The sequence below is a fragment of the Pogoniulus pusillus genome, chromosome 13, assembly GCF_015220805.1.
Source record: "Pogoniulus pusillus isolate bPogPus1 chromosome 13, bPogPus1.pri, whole genome shotgun sequence".
Taxonomy (NCBI): Eukaryota; Metazoa; Chordata; class Aves; order Piciformes; family Lybiidae; genus Pogoniulus; species Pogoniulus pusillus.
Window position 1 is genome coordinate 30,310,843 of NC_087276.1, and position 20,205 is coordinate 30,331,047.

At 39.6% G+C, this 20,205-nt stretch overlaps 1 protein-coding gene across 4 annotated transcripts; it reads right to left on the reverse strand.

Moving 5' to 3' along the window:
* Window positions 1–4,328: 4,328 nt before the first annotated feature.
* LOC135180926 (transmembrane protein 180-like) lies at window positions 4,329–19,420 on the reverse strand. Of its 4 annotated transcripts, none has more exons than XM_064153792.1 (6): window positions 18,253–19,420; window positions 16,839–17,573; window positions 13,634–13,788; window positions 12,036–12,119; window positions 10,931–11,074; window positions 4,329–6,783 (listed from the first exon to the last, which is right to left on the reverse strand). In XM_064153792.1, exons 1-6 carry the CDS (start codon window positions 18,403–18,405, stop codon window positions 6,654–6,656), a joined length of 1,401 nt encoding a protein of 466 aa, XP_064009862.1. In that variant the 5' UTR covers window positions 18,406–19,420; the 3' UTR covers window positions 4,329–6,653. The 4 variants fall into 4 exon arrangements, with proteins under 4 accessions (XP_064009862.1, XP_064009865.1, XP_064009863.1 ...); XM_064153795.1 differs by lacking the exon at window positions 18,253–19,420 and adding an exon at window positions 17,746–17,980; XM_064153793.1 differs by lacking the exon at window positions 4,329–6,783 and adding an exon at window positions 7,915–8,191.
* Between the last annotated feature and the right edge of the window lie 785 nt (window positions 19,421–20,205).

The window sequence follows — 20,205 nt, forward strand, 5'->3', positions numbered from 1 at the left end:
TAGCGCTGTGAACGCTGCGAGGCGAAAGCAGTTCACTCAACGCGAGCGACGTTAGCACTAGCGAGGTCTTACAAGTACACAGGCACTGGAGGTCAGCGAGCATGGAGGTGGTGCCGAGATCAGTAAAATAAAGAAAAACACAAGCAGGAAAGCTGGGGAGGGACTATTGACAAGGTCTCGTAATGACCGTGAGGAGTAGTGGGTGTGAACTGGCAGAGGGGAGATCAAAACCGGATGTTAGCACAGTGTCATTAACACAACTAAAACTGTACAGAGGAAGGCTACAACCTGAGCCTCCTCCGGGCTAAACAACCCCAGCTCCCTCAGCCACATCACACTGAGTCACATATCAGGCCACACCTTGAGTGCTGTGTCCAGTTCTGGGCTCCTCAATTCAAGAGAGATGTTGAGGTGCTGGAAGGTGTCCAGAGAAGGGCAGCAAGGCTGGGGAGGGGCCTGGAGCACAAACCCTGTGAGGAGAGGCTGAGGGAGCTGGGGGTGTGCAGCCTGCAGAAGAGGAGGCTCAGGGGGGACCTCACTGCTGTCTACAACTACCTGCAGGGAGGCTGTAGCCAGGTGGAGTTGGGCTCTTCTGCCAGGCAAGCAGCAACAGAAGAAGGGGAGAGAGTCTCAAGCTGTGCCAGGGGAGGTCTAGGCTGGATGTTAGGAGGAAGTTGTTGTCAGAGAAGAGTGATTGGCATTGGAATGGGCTGCCCAGGGAGGTGGCGGAGTTGCCATCCCTGGAGGTGTTGAAGCCAAGCCTGGATGAGGCACTTAGTGCCATGGTCTGGTTGGTTGGCCAGGGCTGGGTGCTAGGTTGGGCTGGATGAGCTTGGAGGTCTCTTCCAACCTGGCTGATTCTATGAACAGATAAGAGATTATCAAAATATTTTAATCTGGGACAGGTCAACTGAATAAGCATCTTTTGGCATTTGCTTTTGCCAGAGCAAAAGCTGTAGTTGCTGTGGGTTTGGGTTAGGCACTACAGTTGTAGCACACATAGATTGTTTGTGGCAGTTTGTGGCGAGGAATACTGTATAATACGGAAAGAAAATACAGACAAAGCCTATTTCATTGATCAACTTCCAGCTGAGCATATGGCAGCAGGGCTACCAGTTCTAATCTTAAAAAAATGTTTCTTAACAGCCACAAGCAATTGGTACCTTTCCTTCTGATCAGACTGGAAAGGTTGGAGTCTAACCCCTGCATCTCTTAGTAAGGACGACAGTTAGAAGTCAGACCACCACAGGACCCTGGCTTCTACCTGGAAGATCTTCTCATCAAACACTACTCACATCCAACCCTGCTTATCATAGCAAATCAGCAAAACCAGAGCGACAACAGAGTATTGCCAGAGGATTTTTCTGTTCAGTTAATACTCCCTGATGTTTAACCCCCTTGAGGAAAGTTTTTGACACAAGAGCTCTAGACAGTTTTCCACATGGAGGTATTTTTTTCCCTGCAATAGCTAGATGGGCTAAGATGCCTTTTTGGTCTATTTTTATTTGGTTTGAGATTAAGACTCTTCTTTCTATGTATGATCTTGTCTGTAAAGATAGATTAGCTTCCCCCCCCCCCCCCCTCAAGGAATAAGTCAGCTTTATAATCAAAATCCAAAATGACAAAAGCTGAATTTGCTGCTTTCAGAACAGCCACCTGCCTACAACATGTATGCCAATTGCTTCAGGTTAGTTACACATTCACAGGAAAACATGTCTTCATTTTCTTACATGTGAAACACAGATAATGAATTGCATACCAAAAAACCCCAAACTCATAAACAGGCCAGCTTTTGTCTTTGCATTGTTAGTATACAACCTGGAGACATTTTAATGACATTTTTCAGAGTTCCTGCCCAGTATTGCATTTGTCATTAATATTCTGCTGTAGTAGTTGTATACTAAGCAGATTTTTCTCTTGACAGGCTGCAAAGAAGACACAATCCATGCATATTCAGGTATTAATTTTGATGTATTGTCATTTGCATATAGGCTGGTGGAACTGTAACCAACTTCTGGGCAATCTCAGTGTAAGTGTATGCTTACTTTGTTCTCAGCAATTCCTGTACTGGAAGAGGATTCCCAGAAAAAAAAAAAAAACACAACCTTTTTTCCCTGTTTTCTCCTCAACTATTTAGATTGTATTTCTTCTTTCTCTTGATGGAAAATTTCTATCATCAATTGAAAACCCAAGGCCAAAAGCTCCAAAACATACCTGAGGATTTTAACAGCCAACATTTGCTTTGTGGTGATCACAAGGAGCTTGGTCTTCTGGAGCAGGGCTCACATTCTGACATGTAAATCTGCACTTCCCCAGCTGAGTACAGCAAAACCCCAACTTTCCTTTCTGTTATTTAAACAGTAGTTAAAGAGTTTTTACCAGAAAGAAGTCTTTCAGATAAATACCTTTAGGATAAATATAGATACCTATCTAAAATCCTCTGCCCTAAAGGCAACCCAGGAAGCCCAGCTATGGGTCAGGCCAGGTCTCTAAGACAACTCCCCTCCAGTCTCAGCTGTATGTTCCTATACAAAGCCAGCTAGAATTCTTTTGACTGTAGGCACTGCTCTACTACAGAGCCTCCTCCTCCGCTGGCTTCATTCTGTAAGAAAGAGCTCAGAAGTATCTGTGACTTATCTTAACTGTTTCTTCCCCTTCCTGCTTTACTTTCCTGACAGCAGCCATTAAGCTGTACAACCGTATTCAAATGTAAACATCCTACTCGCCATGTCAACAGAGTACCTTCATAAATTACTAAGCAGTTCCAAAGTCAGCACAGCAGGAGACTAGGGAGGTCATTTTGTACAAGATGAGAACAGAGGCAGGCCTGTAAGCTCTGCAAGATGTAAATATGTTTTTCCTACTCAAAATGCTTTGTTGTCATTTATTCCATGTCTTCACTCTGTAACTAACCATATATTATTGTATCTGGCTAACCTTCTTCAGTGTCTACTCGATAGCATCCTTTCAAGTCTAGCAGGCACTTTTTACCTATTGATTTTCCATAAGTACAATTCATTCAGTCTATTAAAATCTACATTCACAGAATTTATAGAGACCAAGAATGGAATTCAAGCATCAAATTTCTTGTTCTCTGAAGCTATCACAGCATTTCCTATTTTATATTATCTATACACTTAAATTCTCTCTATCAGTCATGAGATTATTTTAGCCACTCTTAAATTATCAAGATTAAATTGGGGCATTTTTCCAGCAGCAGGACTCCAGGCTCAGATACTATTAGCTAACAAGGAGAGAAAGCAGCCAAACCAGCTGTTGCAAGACACTGAACTTTTGCCTTTGATCATCTTTTACTTGATTCATGGCCAAAACAAATCATGGAGGTTTAGCAGAGGATAACAAAGTTTAGTGGGTGTCAGAGAAAGGGAGAATAAGCAATGTCAATCATCACATACCGCCAACAATATTCTTGTGCTACGATTACCACCTGAATTTAAAGCAGTTTTCCAGTTCTCTTTTTGAATTGACAATTGGTGTGATGAAAGACACTTTCTTCCCCACTCTTCCAAGCAAGAGAAATGGGACAGCCAAATGGGAAAAGAATAAATAATAAATGTGCAACATTATTAATATTTTACATATGAAATAATTTGTATTGGATGGGTCAGACTTATTCTCTTAAACTAGTTTATTCTCCACAGTTAACCTCCCAAAGCTTAAGGCTGTCTTGTTTAGAAATCCTTTGACTGGTTACTTTTCCTTTCTGAATTCTAAAGAGGCTATTTCAAACTGTGCCTGCAGCTATATCACTCCTTTCTCCCTTCTTATTTGGAAAATTAAATGGTATTTTTACCAAACATTTCCTAGAGAACAAAAAAGTTAAATTGAATTAAAGATTATGTTAAATTCCTTTAGCTTCTGCTGCTTTTGCCTTCCAGGCACACAATTCATACATACAATACAGCAAATCTTTTAAAATTCAGAATCTAAACACAGAGGCCAAATCTGTTCTGCTATTTGTGTAAATACTCTCTGGCTGTGTAAATATAAGTGACACCAGTATGTGTACTTAATGTTATTAGCATGTACAATGCAAATGAATAATGGTATCTCTGACAAAACAGAGATAAAAACCAGATAACACAACTTAGAACTTCATCACACTTCTGGCTGCTTACTTTTTAACATAAATCTTCATATTCCTATCAAAGAGTTCGTTTGGATTTCTAAATATTTAACAACTGTATCCAACTCTTTCACTCATCACTTTGAAAGCATTTTGTACCTCAAAAAAGGCAAGGAAAAGAGGTTGTTTTTTTCTCTGCTAACTTAAAAATGGAGGCAAAAAAGACTTTTTTCAACATCAGTAATTCAAAACTCCGTCCTCTTTATTACATTTTGCCAGTGTCCACCAAAATGCAGGGCAACTTCTTGCACTCTTTTCTTTTCCAGGTTACACATACATGCAGAGCCTTTGACTTGAGCTTGCTCACCATGTTAAACCTGGGATACATGTGGTTCATCTTCTTACAGAATCATAGAATCAACCAGGTTGGAAGAGACCTCCAAGATCATCCAGTCCAACCTAGCACCCAGCCCTATCCAGTCAGCTACACCATGGCACCAAGTGCCTCATCCAGCCTTCTCTTGAACACCTCCAGGGATGGTGCCTCCACCACCTCCCTGGGCAGCCCATTCCAATGCCAATCACTCTCTCTGTGAAGAACTTCCTCCTAACATCCAGCCTATACTTCCCCTGGCACAACTTGAGACTGCATACTATCAAGTGACTGGCACTCTGAAAGAAAGGTGCTTCTAAAATTGTGTTTGCTCAGGCAAAACAAGGAACAAAAATGCCGTGATTATGTCACACATAAGCTATCTACCATTACACAATGGCATGCTGGATACTCTGGAGGAGTAAGTATTTATTAAAGAGGAGTGCTGTAAACATGCTAACGTGTTGTTGCAGCGTGTTGCATGTAAATAAAGGATTCAGCATTTCTGAAATTGTGTCAGAAAAAAATATGAAAACCACAGGATCCATTTAAAAGCTTGACTGAAAGGATCTTGGTAAGAATTAATCAGGAATTCAGCTCTCAGCACACAAAATGAGTTCACCAATGCAACCCTACTAAACAAGGCAAGAGTTTGATTTAATGGTGTGTGCTTAGGATTGTCCAAGTAACTGAACACTTCTCTTATCACAATGTATGAAGCACTAACAATCACAGAATCAAACAGATTGGAAGAGACTTCCAAGACTATCCAGTCCAACCTATCAACTAGATCATGGCACTAAGTATCCCATCCAGTCTTTTCTTGAGCACCTCCAGGGATGGTGACTCCACCACCTCCCTGGGCAGCTCATTCCAATGCCAATCACTCTCTCTGCCAACAACTTCCTCCTGACATCCAACTTAGACCTCCCCTGGTACGTCTTCGGACTATATCCCCTTGTTCTGTTCCTGGTTGCCTGGAAGAAGAATCTGATCCCCACCTGGCTACAACCTCCTTTCAGGTAATTATAGACAGCAATGAAGCCTCCTCTTCTGCAGGCTGCACACCCCCAGCTCCCTCAGCCTCTCCTCATAGGGTTTGTGTTCCAGGCCCCTCATCAACTTTGTTGCCCTTCTCTGGACAGGTTGCAGTATATCAGCATCTCTCTTAAATTGAGGAGCCCAGAACTGGACACAGCACTCAAGGTGTGGCCTGACCAGTGCTGAGTAGAGGGGAAGAATAACCTCCCATATCCTACTGGCCACACTGTTCATGATCCAAGCCAGGATGCCACTGGCTCTCCTGGCCACCTGGGCACACTGCTGGCTCATCTCCAGCTGCTCTCTACCAGCACCCCAGGTCCCTTTCTTCCTGGCTGCCCTCCAGCCACTCTGTCCCCAGCCTGTATTGCTGCTTGGGGTTGTTGTGGCCAAAGTGCAGAACCCTGCACTTAGCCACTTAGTACAATGTGGTACTTTTGAAATATTTTTCCCTTTTAATGCCAAAAACTGCACCTACCTACCACCAAGGAGAGACACTGGGAAGCCTGTGAGGACACATGTGGCTTTTGTCCATATCCAGCAACACTTTATTTGGAACAGTTCTGAAATATTCTTCTTTAGCCTTACACTGACTTCTAGAGATTAGTTAATTACTCCTGGCTCTTCCTGTGGTAGCTGTCAGGTTTGTCTTGATATTGTTCAGCTAGACACCAACTAAATTTTTCACTCCATCTCCCTGCCATCCATGAGGGATGTCCACCGGGCTCTTCAAAATTGACTTCAGAGATCTGCCATCAGAATGGCACAGTTAATCCACCGTCTCTCAGCAAGCTTAAGAAAGTACAGTTCCTTTGCATTCCAGGTGCTGGGTTGGGATTCCTCCATGCCATCTGCCATATCCATTCTTCAGAAGAGTTAACAGTGATCAGTATATACTAGAAATGACTTTATTTAGTAATTAAGAATGAAGCCCATTCAAGGCAAACAACTGAAGTCTGTGTAGGCTCAGCATAAAGGCTGAATATGATCTGTGTTACAGTCTATAGAGACTGAAGAATGCAACTTCGTTTCGAATGGCTCAGACTGTGCTTGATTTAATGTCCAGTTAATGCAGTTTTGACTTTTCACATGGCAATACAGTAACTCTTCTGTGGTACAGTTCAGCAGATTTGCTGGCCAGCTGTTAGGTAGTTAGTGCACAGCTGTCAGATGGCTGTTCTGGATTGAAAAGGGAGTCCAGGCCAGGATCTGTATGACTGCAACGCAAAGTGGAACCAGGCAGACCAAATAGAACATGGCATCATGAAGACCTGAAAACAAACTGGTACAGAAGATGAAAACACAGCTTTCACCATGAAGAAGCTTAACTTTTGTGGTCAACTCACAACAAATTCTTCCAGAAGCACTCACATGATACACACATAAAATGTCACTGTGCACATGCAATTCTAAAGAAAAGAAATAGATATCAAATATACTTCAGTTTGATTTTCAGTTCTAAATACAACTACCTATTTTCCTTTCATAATAGCTGGAAGGAAATTAGCTAATTAGCACACAAAGTTAATTTTAATACTCTAAGAACCCCTGCTCACTACTTTAGTACATGCCTGCATTATGTAATGTAGAAATGAATTTAAGCAATATAATTCAATTACAGAACAAAGCAGGTTGAGTAGGACTTAAAAATCTGGGAGCGAAATAAAAGCAGAAACTGTAAGCAAACATTCTCCTAGGAAATGATTTTGGCCAATGTAAAATCTGTGCTACTAGCTATCCACTAGTGTGCTGTTAGAGTTGCTGGGTGCTAGGTGGAAGTCATTGTTAATGCACAAAATTCAGGTATGGTGCAAAGGGCTGCTTGAAATATCGAGCCTTGTTTTAAAAGAAATGATTACAAGATACTATAAGGCATACAAAGAATGCATGTGAAGTTAACACTCTTCTTAACACTGTACATCACAGTGATGCATGGCATTTCCTCATCTAAAACTTCTCTAAGGAACAAGAGATAAAAGCATCACCAAATATGATTCAAAAAAGAAAAGAGAGGAGCTAACAGAGTTCTGTTTTATGAACAGTATGGTTTCTGACAGCTCAAGGCATACATTTATGCACTCATCTAGCAGCTAGAATCATCTACTGGCATTCTGTCAATTATTGGATTCTAATTACTTAAATCTCAGGAAAGTCAACTCAAGCTGAGAAACAGCCCCTAAGTGAACTCTCTCTCCATGAGGCAGTTTATGTTATTTTCTACTTTTTTTTCCTTTAGCACTCAAGGATGAGATAGGAGACTCACAGAACAGCTATGGACATGATTCAAAACCCTTGAAATCTGTGGGGAAAAAAACCTCTTATTAACATAAGCAGGCTTTAGAATAAAACCGAAGATTTTTTTTCTGAATGAAGAGAATCAACTCATGTCTCACTGCATTTAACAGGAAAAATGCCTGCAGCCTCCAACACAGCCCAGATTTGTTCCTTAGTAGGTACACAGACTCACAGAGCGACCACAGTTTGTCTCAAGTCATGTACACACTAACGCTCCACAAGAAAGCAGAAAGCACAGGCTTCCAAGTGAATTACTTCATCACTTGGGCAATTGCATTTAAGAGGGGAAGTGGTCACTAGCAGGTCACTGGTCCACAGCTGATTATTGACAGCAACGGTATTTTACCACTGGAGTGTTGTTGACTGGCCTGTGTTCAATTCCACTTTCAATCCACCTGCAAGTAAATGAGGGTCTACATCATGCGCACCATCAGAAGAGTTAACTGCACAAGCAGTGTCAGCAGGGATGCCACAGACAAATTACTTATTTACCAAAGGATGAAAACAGGACTAAGACAGAGTTAACAGGAGGACTGTTGGGGTTTGTACTTGGCCTGGCCTGCACACTAAAGACTATCAGAGTTTTCAAAACTGAAATTATTTAGTCTGTACATGGACTTCAGGAAGGACACAAGAAGAAAGAACATGTGACGAATCACTCACACTGGTACAATTCTGGTCTGGTTTCACTGCAACAATATTGGTTTAAGAAAATAATATTACCTAGTGTACTGTAAAACCTTGAGTTACTGCAGGAGTTATAAAAAATATCTACAGAGCACAAAACATGGAATAGCAAAATATTTCATTAAGGGACTGGGATAAATCAAGAGCAGAGCTCAGATTTCATTATAATAGCAGCTGAACTAGTAACTTCAGAAATTTCCATACCTGTATTTTTTGCACAGGCAGGAATAAAACATGCAGTCTGCCACTGAACAGCCCCAACAGTGCCCTGAGCAGAATGTGATGTAGTCCAGTAATTCAAGATGAAAACGAAAGCATTAAGCGATTAAAATGCCTTCAATGAATAATGAAGGGTTGCTGTCCAATAACTTCACTCGGAAGGAATTTAGCTGTAGTTGCGGTGTCTCTCCACAAGAGGGCGGTTTGGAACTAGGTATCTTTAGCATAGCAAAAAGCCAGCACCAGACTGGAAACAACCAAAACCGAACCAACGCAAACCAGAGAATCACAACCCCCCCCCCCAAAAAACCCAAGCCAAGCCATAAGAGGCAGGTAATGCTCTGCTAAGATGATGGACCAGACGAGAAAAACTCTTCCAACAACAAACCCAGACCACTCCATTCTGCAAGCTATTGCTTGGATTTCAAGGATATTAAAAAATGCTTAAGCTAACTTCCACTATGAAATGCCTAACTGATCTGTAGTGACCACATTCCCTAGAAATGGGCTACAATGTGTATGTTAGTGCATACAGAATCATGTGTGACTCATATGGAATTGTGTACAGTTCATAGGCTGGCCTCACGTGAGAAAAAGGTCACACCAAAAAGCAAGACAACTTCAGGAAGAGAGATACTCTGTTCATAGTAGAAGTCAAGCTTCAGTTTTGATGCCACAGGCAAAAGCAAGAGATAACTGGATTGCTCCTAAGGAACCAAATTGCTGTGACTAAGAAATCACACTGAGACAAAAGTAAATGTTTGAAGGGATAGGCAAAAGAAATATGTAGCATGTTTCAGGTGCTCTTTGATTAACTGACCTCAGCTTTGTACCTTTGTGCTGCTCCTTGCCCTAGCAAAATAAATCAAATTTCCTCATGACTCAAGTGAAAATAGAGGTTTTAGAGATTGAGCATTCAAAGTATTTCAGTTCTACATGCAATAAATTTATTATTGATACAGACCAGAGGCTACTTACTGGGGGAAGACAAGTATTTATAACTACTGTGATTTAAAATCCATTCCCAAAGGGGTGATTTCTCTGACTGAAAGGGATCAGAACTGCAGGTTTTGTTTCAAATATGAATTTCTCTAAATCATCAAGATAAATATATTCATCCCTCTCATATCCACATCCAATTCAACCTACCACTGTTTTGCAAAAAAATCACTCATCTTATTTGACATAATGATGATGTTTATGTCCTCTTCACATCATCTCACTGGCTGGCTATCCACAAAATGCATTACAATAAAATTGACTATTCTCACACACAGCTTGTGCCAGGATGCTTTTCTGAAGATCATCTCTTGTCCTTTTATGTCATTCTTTTCCTCAGGCATTCATTTTAGAAAATTCCTCAAACACAACACCTTCTCCTAGCCCAAGGAGACACAAACAGTCCACAAAAGTTCCTATACAGTTGTCTTCCATCTATTTTTTAAGGTTTCTACTCAAAACTTGGGTGATCTGTTCTAAGGATTATTCAGGTTGTTCTCTCAAATCCTAATCAGGACTGATTTTTGCCTTTTAGTCCTGACTTCAGTTGTTCCTTAGGTTGCCACTTCCTCCTGTGGTCAGAAGTTAAGTGGCCTGTGACCCTTTCAATGTACTGGCTCCCTGCTCAGTGGGTTTTATAGAAGTCCACATTTCCCATGTGCTAACTGGCAACCACAGCTTTACACTGTGTGTTAAGGTCTCCAGGGACTGCAATGAAATCATTAGCATCAGAGTGTTAAGTAGTTTTGAAGACAAAATTACACATCTACTTGAAGCAAATTCCCTCCCTCCAGTAATTATATTGCTTGTTCTCAAACAAAACTGTATCTCAAATGCAAGCATGCTAGGATTGTATATTTAAGGAAGTACATTAATGAGATAAATCAGAAGCCAGGGTAACATTTCTCTTAAGTGATATTAGGTAGCTTCAAATATTTTTTACTTTATTCCACTAGAACAGGAGATGGTCAACTACTGAAATCTATCCTACTGAAATCCATCATTTGTTCTTTGTAAGTGGCTGGAGATCCTTAAGTGCATTGTTTAATACACAACTTAGTATTGGAAAAATATTTCTACACAGGTAAAAAAACATCTGGAAAACAGTTTCAAAGCCCTCATTTTTGAAATGCAGTTGATGCAAACTAATTGCAGGTTAATTTGCCTTTTATGTAACAGGATGATTCCATATTTACTTCTGTGATTCAAAGTACTCCTTTTGAACTCACCTTGAATCAGGTTGAGCAACTTTATTATTCAGGTTCTCGTATCCAAATTGATTTAGAATTGTAACCACAAGCATTGGAGCCAAAGATTGGGCAGGCTTGGTAAATAAGGCATTGGTACCAAAAACCATGGAGGAAAGGGGTGATCTAAAATATGTAGGGGGAAAAATACCCAAATGAATGCAAACCAGAAACTACTAAGTCAATTATTACAAGAGTGATTTTAAAGATCCTGATAATATGCAAATGCAATCTAAGACAATCCTTAGCCTTCTGTAGTTCACACCTTGTAGAAAGAAATCAGTTATCACAGTGACATTTAAATATTGTGGGGCAAAAAGGTAATAAACCTTTGGGGTACACACAGAGGTTGGCTCCAGCTCTGAAATAACTTGAGTACAAGTCCACCTTTGTGCACGTTGAGTAACTGCTGAAGGTAATGCAGACTGAACAGTGCATGGAGAATGCTGAAGACTTTACATGCATAAGGCCAGAAAGGGAGGCTTTTTGTCTTCATGAAAGCAATGGCTCTCACTTTTGAGGAGCAAGTCCTTTAATACAGTGGCTAGGACTGAATCTGTACTTTATAAACACCAATAGAAGCAAAAGGAATTTATGTGCACCTCGATAAAAATCCAATATGCTATGTCACAGCAGGTTTTATCAGCTTTTATTTCAGAGACATAAAAGCAACCTGTTAGACTTTGAAATTTGCACCCAAAGTGGCGTAGGCAAAACTTTCTACCCTTTCTTTGCCTTTGCCATGTTAGAAAGGCCACGTTCAGAAAATGGTCTAAATGACAGCAGGTATCTATTGCTACAAAATAACTCATTTGAAGCTAACAAAAATAAAGGCAGAGAAAACTGGAGGACTTGGCTTACTCTGTAGCATAATTAAACAAAAAATTACTTAATAATCTGTTTCAATTACTCTAGTGACAAAGAGTGGGAAACTTTCTTCAAGTTCTTATTTTACACTGAATTGTTCCTACCCAAAGTGTTCCATTTCAAGGATCTAAGATCATTTATTGTCTTTCCTGTGGCATAATCTAACTCACAAGAGAGCAGCATGGCAAACAGATCTTTGGAGAACAAATTACTGACATACCTCCGCTGGTGCTTTATTACATCTGCATCCACAATGTCTGCCAAAGGCAAATTGAACAAACTAAATGAAGCTTGGACGATTACCCTAAAGAAAGACAATAGATTTTAGTGGCTCATAGTTCCTATTTATACTTCTGTAATGAAATTGTAACTGACATTCTAATAAGTACATCCCAACAGTGATATGTCTGTGAAGACACAAAGCTAAGATGTTCTTTAAAAGGTGGTTATTTATCTGTTTGAACAGCATTGTTAGATCTGTTCTTATTTGCTAATTAGAAATGGATGTGCAAACCTGAAAGGTGGGTGCTTTCTTCCTGGAGACTGGTGCAAAAGGTCAGAAATATTTGCTTGAGATTATGAGAAAACAGCATTTGTAAGGACATGGGGAAAACAAACACCTCTGAGGAAAAAGAAACTGAAAAGTTCCTCCTGGATTCTGAAAAGGACATGAGCAGTACTGGAAAAACTACACAGAAGACTGGCTTTAAAGTGGAAGAATTAGAACACTGTAAGAGTTTATATGCATTCCTATGTATGTATTTACATTGATGATCATAGATGACCATAGAATCAACCAGGCTGGAAGAGACCTCAAAGATCATCCAGTCCAACCTAGCACCCAGCCCTATCCAGTCAACTCGACCATGGCACTAAGTGCCTCAGCCAGTCTTTTCTTGAATATATATGCTTCTGTATACACAGACATAAAGCTGGATTCTAACAAACTGCTAAGTGAAATGATAATTATTATGATTTCTATCTTCTATTACATTTTGGGAATGATTAGCTTTTACTTACAAGAGGCTATGAACAATTAGCACATTAAACATACAGACTTTAGGTACCTTAGAATATTTTTTCCTGTGGAAATCAAAATGTATCTTCATGATTTAATGCATGCAGGTAATGAAATTCAATTTATTGTTCACACAGTTCAGTGTTACAGTAGCCCGTGACTGAAATACTGAAAATAAAAGTGATAATAGGGAGGGAAAAAAGAAGAAGATGAAGAAAAAAACAGTAGTAAAGAACTTACAGAAAGGAAGCAATGGAATAGAAAATGAAGAAATAACAATGAACTGCTGTAAGAATATTCTGATACAAGCAGGTCTTTAAAATAAAGTAAGGTTTTCCATGTATCATAATGTTCTTCTGTAAAAACACTACTTCTTGGCATCCTGTTTACCCAGTACCCCTGAAAATGTGACTTGGTAATGGTTGTCCTGACTTAGTGCTACTTTGTTGTGCAAAGCAACACATGAGCATTCATGCAACAGAAAAAGAAGCCTGAGCTTTCCCAGCAAGCAGTCTCTGAAGAGTTCCTCTACTGAGATCTTCTGTGTCTGTGTGGATGAGGAGAGATTCTGCTTCCTTTGTTAAAGCAGGTTAAGTGGCTGGAGGAAAGTGGTTGCAAACCTTAATTACTGCTTTGGGGGGGTTGTTTTTGAAACAAATTCAAAACTGAATCAGAATAAAATCTAATCTAGGAGAAATAGTGACCTTGAGTTTCAACTTTTCTAACAAGTAAAACAGAAGAAAAAGCAAAGCACAAAAGCAGTGGCAAAATCTTATGAGTAGGGAAGTGTATTTACTTACATGTTTGTTGTGAGATAAAATGCCAACAGATAATAGTGTTCTGGCCCTAGAACAAACATAACAGCAGCAGCTACTCCTTCAAAGTAAAAGGAAAACAAGATGATTCTGTAATAACCCAACTTCTTCAGTGAAGCATGACTGAGAAGAACAAGGCACTGGAAAGATAATAAACACATATATGATGAAAACATGTAGTACAATACCTCAGCCTTAGGAAAGCTATAAAACACAGACCAAACATACATTATTACTACCCACTTAAGGAAAAACCTCAAACCCAATGCTTTCTAAAAAGTTCAATCCAAATAAAAACATAAGACACTGCACAGAAAGAAGTGTCTACTGGCTCATTCCATCATACCCCTAACAGGTAAGAATGATCTCCTTTCACTCAAAACCAGAACTACTATATCCTGAGAAAAACACTTTCCTGCATTGCCCAACTATCACTTACTGTTCATGAGCTCATGCTTGACATCCCTTAAAGAACTATGCACTATTTTAACTGTCTTGCCATTTGAATGTTAACTGCTGATCAAAAATACTTTCAATAATTGATTTTCCATTAATATTACTATTTTCACTGACATCTATAGAAATTAAGCATGACTTTTAAGTTGTTAAAGCAAGCTCACCAAGGCAGCTGACCTAAGCCAGTTAAGAGACACCAGCAGCAAGCAGAGAAAGACAGATGCTACTGGCCAGTGTGTATGACTGCACTTTAATTCCACCAATCTTAGCAAGCAGCAGTCCACACAAGAAGCAAGCGAAATGCAAACTCGTGAAAATGGTACTAAGTGCTGATTATAGTGTGAGCAAAGTGTAAACTGTCCTGTATAGTTCCTCACTTTCCACTTTCAATAGGACCTTTTGCAACGCATTATGTTCTTTTTGTTACATGAGCCTGTGTCACCGTCTGCATGTCTGTGGTTCTCACCACTGTCACACACAATACTCACAAGCTCAACACAGATACACATTTGCTCCTTCCTTCTGTGTTACAGAGATGAGCAGTGTAATATTCAGATGAAGAATTCTCCTCGCACATTTGTTCCCACGTTTAAATGTTTTAACATAACAAGTAAAACTGGGATGCTGCCGTCAGACAAAGACTTCCTAGCTGAAAGAAGCTCAAGTTTTCTACTTAAACCAATGATCAGGGAGGTAAAACAAACGTGGAAAGCTGATAGAAGAAAAAAAATGTTTGTAAGAAACTTAAGCATTCTCCTCCCTTGGTTCTTTTCAGGCATTTTGCAGCAAAGTGTTTACACTAGGAACAGAAAGCATTATGTAATGACTGCTAGGAAAAAAAACATGACCTTGTCTCCCTTATAACTGAGAAATAACTGTCTAAGGAGTACTTATGATGTGAAAAGTTCTTCATTACCTGCATGTTTCTAAGACTGCATATTTCTAGAAACAAAATAATAAATGAAGTAAATTTAATTTTGTTTGCCTATGTATCAGCAACAAGATTTTCCTTGTGAGCAGGTCTTATTCTTCAGACCCACTACTAAAGGAAACCTAAGACAGCAGCTGAAGTCTAGGTTAGTACAGGCTACTGAAGCACACTTCCTAACACGGGGCTTTATTTGACATGAGTTGGGTGCTTTTCCAGTAAGTGAAGTTCAGGACATTGCCACCAGAGAATTCTTGAGCTCAGAAGGACAAAACCTGAGAAAAATAAGGTCACAGCAAACTCTCCACGGTTCAGTGACCTTCGAGACAAAGAGTCTCTGGGGAGCAGAGCAAGATGCATTTTCTGAAAGATCATTTGCTTCACACTGTCACACTGACTGGAATCAACAAAAGTGACTGCTGTATATTGAGTGTAAAGTTATTTCACCTTTCCTAACTTCTCTAGTTTCTGAATTTATTTCCCAAGTTGATCAGATAACTCTTTAAGTGACAGGGTGGGGGGAGGAATTAGCCCACTGTATGGATAGAAATTGAAGCTGCAGATATTTAGGAGCTATGGGACAAAGAAGATATGTTTGGGATTTGTGTACTATGTATGCAAATGCCAAAATGAAACTGAAATTGAGCTGTGAATTCTAGTTGCACTTTCTTGTATCTTCTATATCTTACTTACTGAAAACCATTACTGAAATACTTTGGCACTCTGTAACTTTTCACCACTTGACGCCCCTTGTCAATACATTAAGGGGATCACAGAATCATAGAATCAACCAGGTTGGAAGAGACCTCCAAAATCATCCAGTCCAACCTAGCACCCAGCCCTATCCAGTCAACCAGACCATGGCACCACGTGCCTCATCCAGTCTTTTCTTAATTACAATTTGATGAATGTAACAGCCTGATTTTCAGAAACTCTGGATAGTATCAGAGCACCTGTGATGAAAGTCAGAATACTCAAAGTTTGAGCATCCTGAATTCTATCATCCAACAAGTAAATGCAGCCAAAGTCTTAAAGGTTCAGCAGTGGATGTTAGGAAGGAATGAACAGGATTCATATTTTATTCCATGTAAATAAGTACATTGTGTGGAACATGCTTTTGCTGATTTTCTTGTTCCCACACATTACTCATTTAGGATCTCTTCCTTTTTTCCAGTTCATTACTTCTCCCCCAGTTCCTGTTTGGGATCTTGAAAGTACATCTTTCTCTACCCAGTAGATGTGGTTGACCAAGACAGCAAAGAACAAAACAAATGGGACTGTATTATTCTCCACAAGAAGATATTTAGAGTTTTGTTTGGTTCCCATGACTGAGATATCACATATTTTGACAACACTTTTAATACCTACTAAGTTTTCTGGTGTTTTGTGCAGTTTATGTCTCCTGAAGAAGAGATTATTCTTTACTCATGTGTTACAAAACAAAAGCAAAGAGAAAAGAATTCAGAAGTTTAGAAACTTTTTATCTTGACCATGTTTTTCATTCCTCTATAGTTAGGTATTACAGCCCCTGCAGGATACAAACCATTCACCTCCTTGCATACTTGGCATCTCACATTCTTGTCAACAGACACCCTACCAGCCTGCCTGTCTGTTCTCTCTAGCCTACCCTTAGACTTGGCTGGCCAGAGCACTGGTGAGCCAGATTTCTTTCTCAGTATGGCCAATGGCTTATGCTGGATACAGCATTTTTTCAATAAACAATGTAAAATGGACACCTTAAACTAATGAAAAGTAGCAAAACACCACGTTTGCATCTTTTGAAATACAAGAAGTGTAACTGCCTACCTGAGGACAGATAAAGCTCGCCCCATACATGATACTTCTTATGGAGGAGGAAAGGACATCCTTAGGAATAAGATTATCCGCAAAGATCATCATAAAATTGTTGCAGAAGGCTAAGTGGAAGACTTGGAAGAAGTTCATAGTTACAAAAAACAGGAAGTTTTTCTCTGTCAAAATCTGTTTGGTCAATGAAATTACTGAGGACCAGGAAAGAGCTCCATCACCATTTTCCAGATGACTCTTGTCTGTACAAATCCCTCTCTGCTCGTATTGACTTGTACTGTATTTGCCTGTGTAACACATACAGGCTGTTGCTAACGCTGCGATCAAAACAGTAAAAGCCTGAAAACAGGCAAAATTTTCCATGTTCTCTGATACGAGGCCACAAAAGAGAATGCTTGTTGATCCAATTAACGTTGCTACTTGGTTATATCTAATGAGTTGAAGTCTGCTTTCATGCCTTGTTGAGATCTCTGCAAAGAGCGCACACTGCGCTAGAAGCACAAAAGTAAGCAAACCGTCAAAGGCACACAGGGCAACAATGAGGTGAAGGCCACTTAGCCACTCACCTTCTTCATAACGTTTCCAAGGAAACCAAGGCAGCAAAAAGGCTAAAGCATATAGTGGAGCTCCATATAAAATTGAAACTTGGCGTCTCGAGCAGCACGTGAACTTGGAGTTATCCTGAATGTACCCAAAGAGAGGATCATTAATGGCATTCCATATCAGAAACACAACCTGTGGCAAGCAAGGAAGAAACACAACAGAATTCAGCATCACTCTGATTCCTCTGCAGAGAATAAAGACAGACAAAATCTTCTCAGGTCAAAACAGACTCCAGAGCAAGTTTTTCCAAGGTATTTAGAGGTTTACAGTAGGCACATGCCCAACTACATGTGAAATAACTCACCATCTCTAAGACTTTACTCTTTCAAGAAGCTTATGTATCTGGGGTTTCATCTTGCAAAGCCCAGCTATTATTTTCACAGCAAGTAATTCAAGACATGAGCTGATCCATTACTTCCAGGAGACCGTTTACAACAGGAGTTGCTCACGTGGATAATGACTTGCAGAATAAAGGCAGTATTTAAGTACTTAACCAGTCCATCAGAAAGCACTAATGTCAAGCACATCTGCAGAGCTCAGGTGGAAGATTCCTTTAGAACATTATTTCAAGCTATCAAAGGTAAAAACCTTCCCAGCCATTACATTTTGGGAGATTTTGTCTAAAGGCTGTAGAGGATGTGCTTTACATGTGCCATCAACTGCTTATGGATTCACTCAATTCAAAATTATTTTATGGTATAACTATGTGCAATGCATCCAAAATTAATGTGCAAGCAAAAGGAATGACACTGTTATGGTAACAGAGACATGGGGCACAGCAGGATAAGCAGAGTATTCCAGTGTACAGTACCTGTGCTTGATGAAATGCTGCCTCTGAAATTTTGTATCGGTTCAGGAAAAGCTTAACGTAGTAGAAATTAAAGATACTGTTCAGCATCCCAGCACCTAACGTAGTCATGGAATATGCCAGAGCATTAGGATGAATTCCCCAAACAAACTTCATCTTCCACAAGAACAACTCTCCACTTCTGCAAGTTAACAAAAGAGAATGGCAACAGTTGGCAGAATAACGTTCCAAATTAAAAAGAGATGGGATTGTCTCAAAGGTGCAGAAATTGATTCTTGAAGGAAGATATCCTCATTCTTACTTCTATTTGTAAAGAGAAGAGAGATGGATTTTACTGAGTCATTCAATACTGAGCACAAAACTGAATAGATGCAAAACATTAAGAAGTCAGTGCCAATACTAAATATAAGCACTGCTTAAAATTCTATGGAATATGTAGAAAAAAATATTAGAGGAATCTCTTAATATGAGAGGAAATCTTCTTAACTGGTGCACAGACTCAATGTAAAAATCTGCTACTACAAATATTAGTCTTGGTGCAGAGTTCTAAGTAATTGCATGCATCTGACATTTTTCTTAGTAGCTACATAGTTTTAAAATTATGGACTGTGTAGGAATTAAGTGACTCAATTCATATCCTTACATATTCTGTGGCTATGAATGTCAAATGCAGTATGCATTTAGATTAATATTTCTTTCAAACAAGTACCAAGTTTTCTCCTTCTGTTTTCAATGTTCATTGTCACTAAGCCATGGAAGTAATACTTTCACCTAATAAATTAATGAGTAGAAGGCACAGAACAATCAAAATGCCTTTTCATACTTTACACATTTTAATTGTATAGAAGACTGTGAGTAAAATCTATCAAGTTACACATGTACAGCATCTTAACTATGCCCAAGTAAGAGAGATGTAGCCGAAGAACATAGAGACATTTAATATACCAAACAGCCAACAATTTTAAGATGCTGACTTTTCCCATCTATCTAGCAATTAAATTAAGCATGTCTGGTATAAATTAGTCCACAAAATAGCTAGTATCATGACACTTCTGCCTTCTAAAGCACAGTAGTGGCTACCTAGAGATAGTCCTGTCAGCTCGATTCTATAAGCCAAATATATTTTCCCCAAGTATCTGCTTTTAGTTGAGGCTTTATTAATCCTTACATCTTTCTGGTTCAAATTTCAGCTTTGCTACTCACACTGAGCTCCAGAGCTTTGCAACCTGCTTTTTGTCAATAGCTCACACTTTGCTCCTCTGCATATTAAAAATGTTATCCTAAACACAAATTTCAAACATCCATCAAGATACTGTTTGAATATCTGCTTGTTCAGGTTGATAAGCAGACCTGTAAGCAGCTGCCTGAACTCCTCATAACAATGACCATGGAAGAAACAGGAAATGAAACCCAAGACTGTTTCCAGCCTTCCTGTGGTTTACCAAGGGGCTGAAGACAAGCTGCAGTGAGGGAGGATGGCAAGTTCCTAATCGCCAGGTGAGGGCCAGGCAGAAGCCAAAAACAGGTAAGGGCTTGAGAAGCATCTATCCTGCCTAAGGCAGATAATGGAACAACACTTTTCTGCACACACCTTCTCCCCCAACACAGGAAACAAACCCTTGAAGAGCAACTAAAACACAAATGCATTTTGTGTATGTATTTAAGATGCTCTAATATGAAAGTGTGTGGAGTTGGTAACTTCACTAACTTCACTTTACAGGTAAGAAAAAAGCCCAAACTGACAAACTACTTGAATGAATTTTTCCTAAAGCAAACTTATTTGTCAGAGCCTGAGTCAATTTTCAGGTGCTTGAAGATGATTGTGATATGCATGTTCGAGGTTGTATTTTACAGTGCTACAGACACTTGCATTTTCAGGTAATGGAATTTTGCATGTCTGTTTCAAGATTGGCTTTACAAACTTTTGCTGAGAAACCCAAAACCTAAAGGAAGGAT

What these genes read in the sequence shown, in the direction of transcription:
- LOC135180926 (XM_064153792.1), bottom strand. Translation starts at nt 18,405, where the DNA reads ATGAAGTTTGTTTGGGGAATTCATCCTAATGCTCTGGCATATTCCATG. An exon ending in CGAGCTTTATCTGTCCTCAG is followed by an intron (nt 13,789 to 16,838) that starts GTAGGCAGTTAC and finishes TTATCTTTCCAG; the next exon opens with TGCCTTGTTCTTCTCAGTCA. An exon ending in GTTGCTCAACCTGATTCAAG is followed by an intron (nt 6,784 to 10,930) that starts GTGAGTTCAAAA and finishes CTTCTGTACCAG; the next exon opens with TTTGTTTTCAGGTCTTCATG.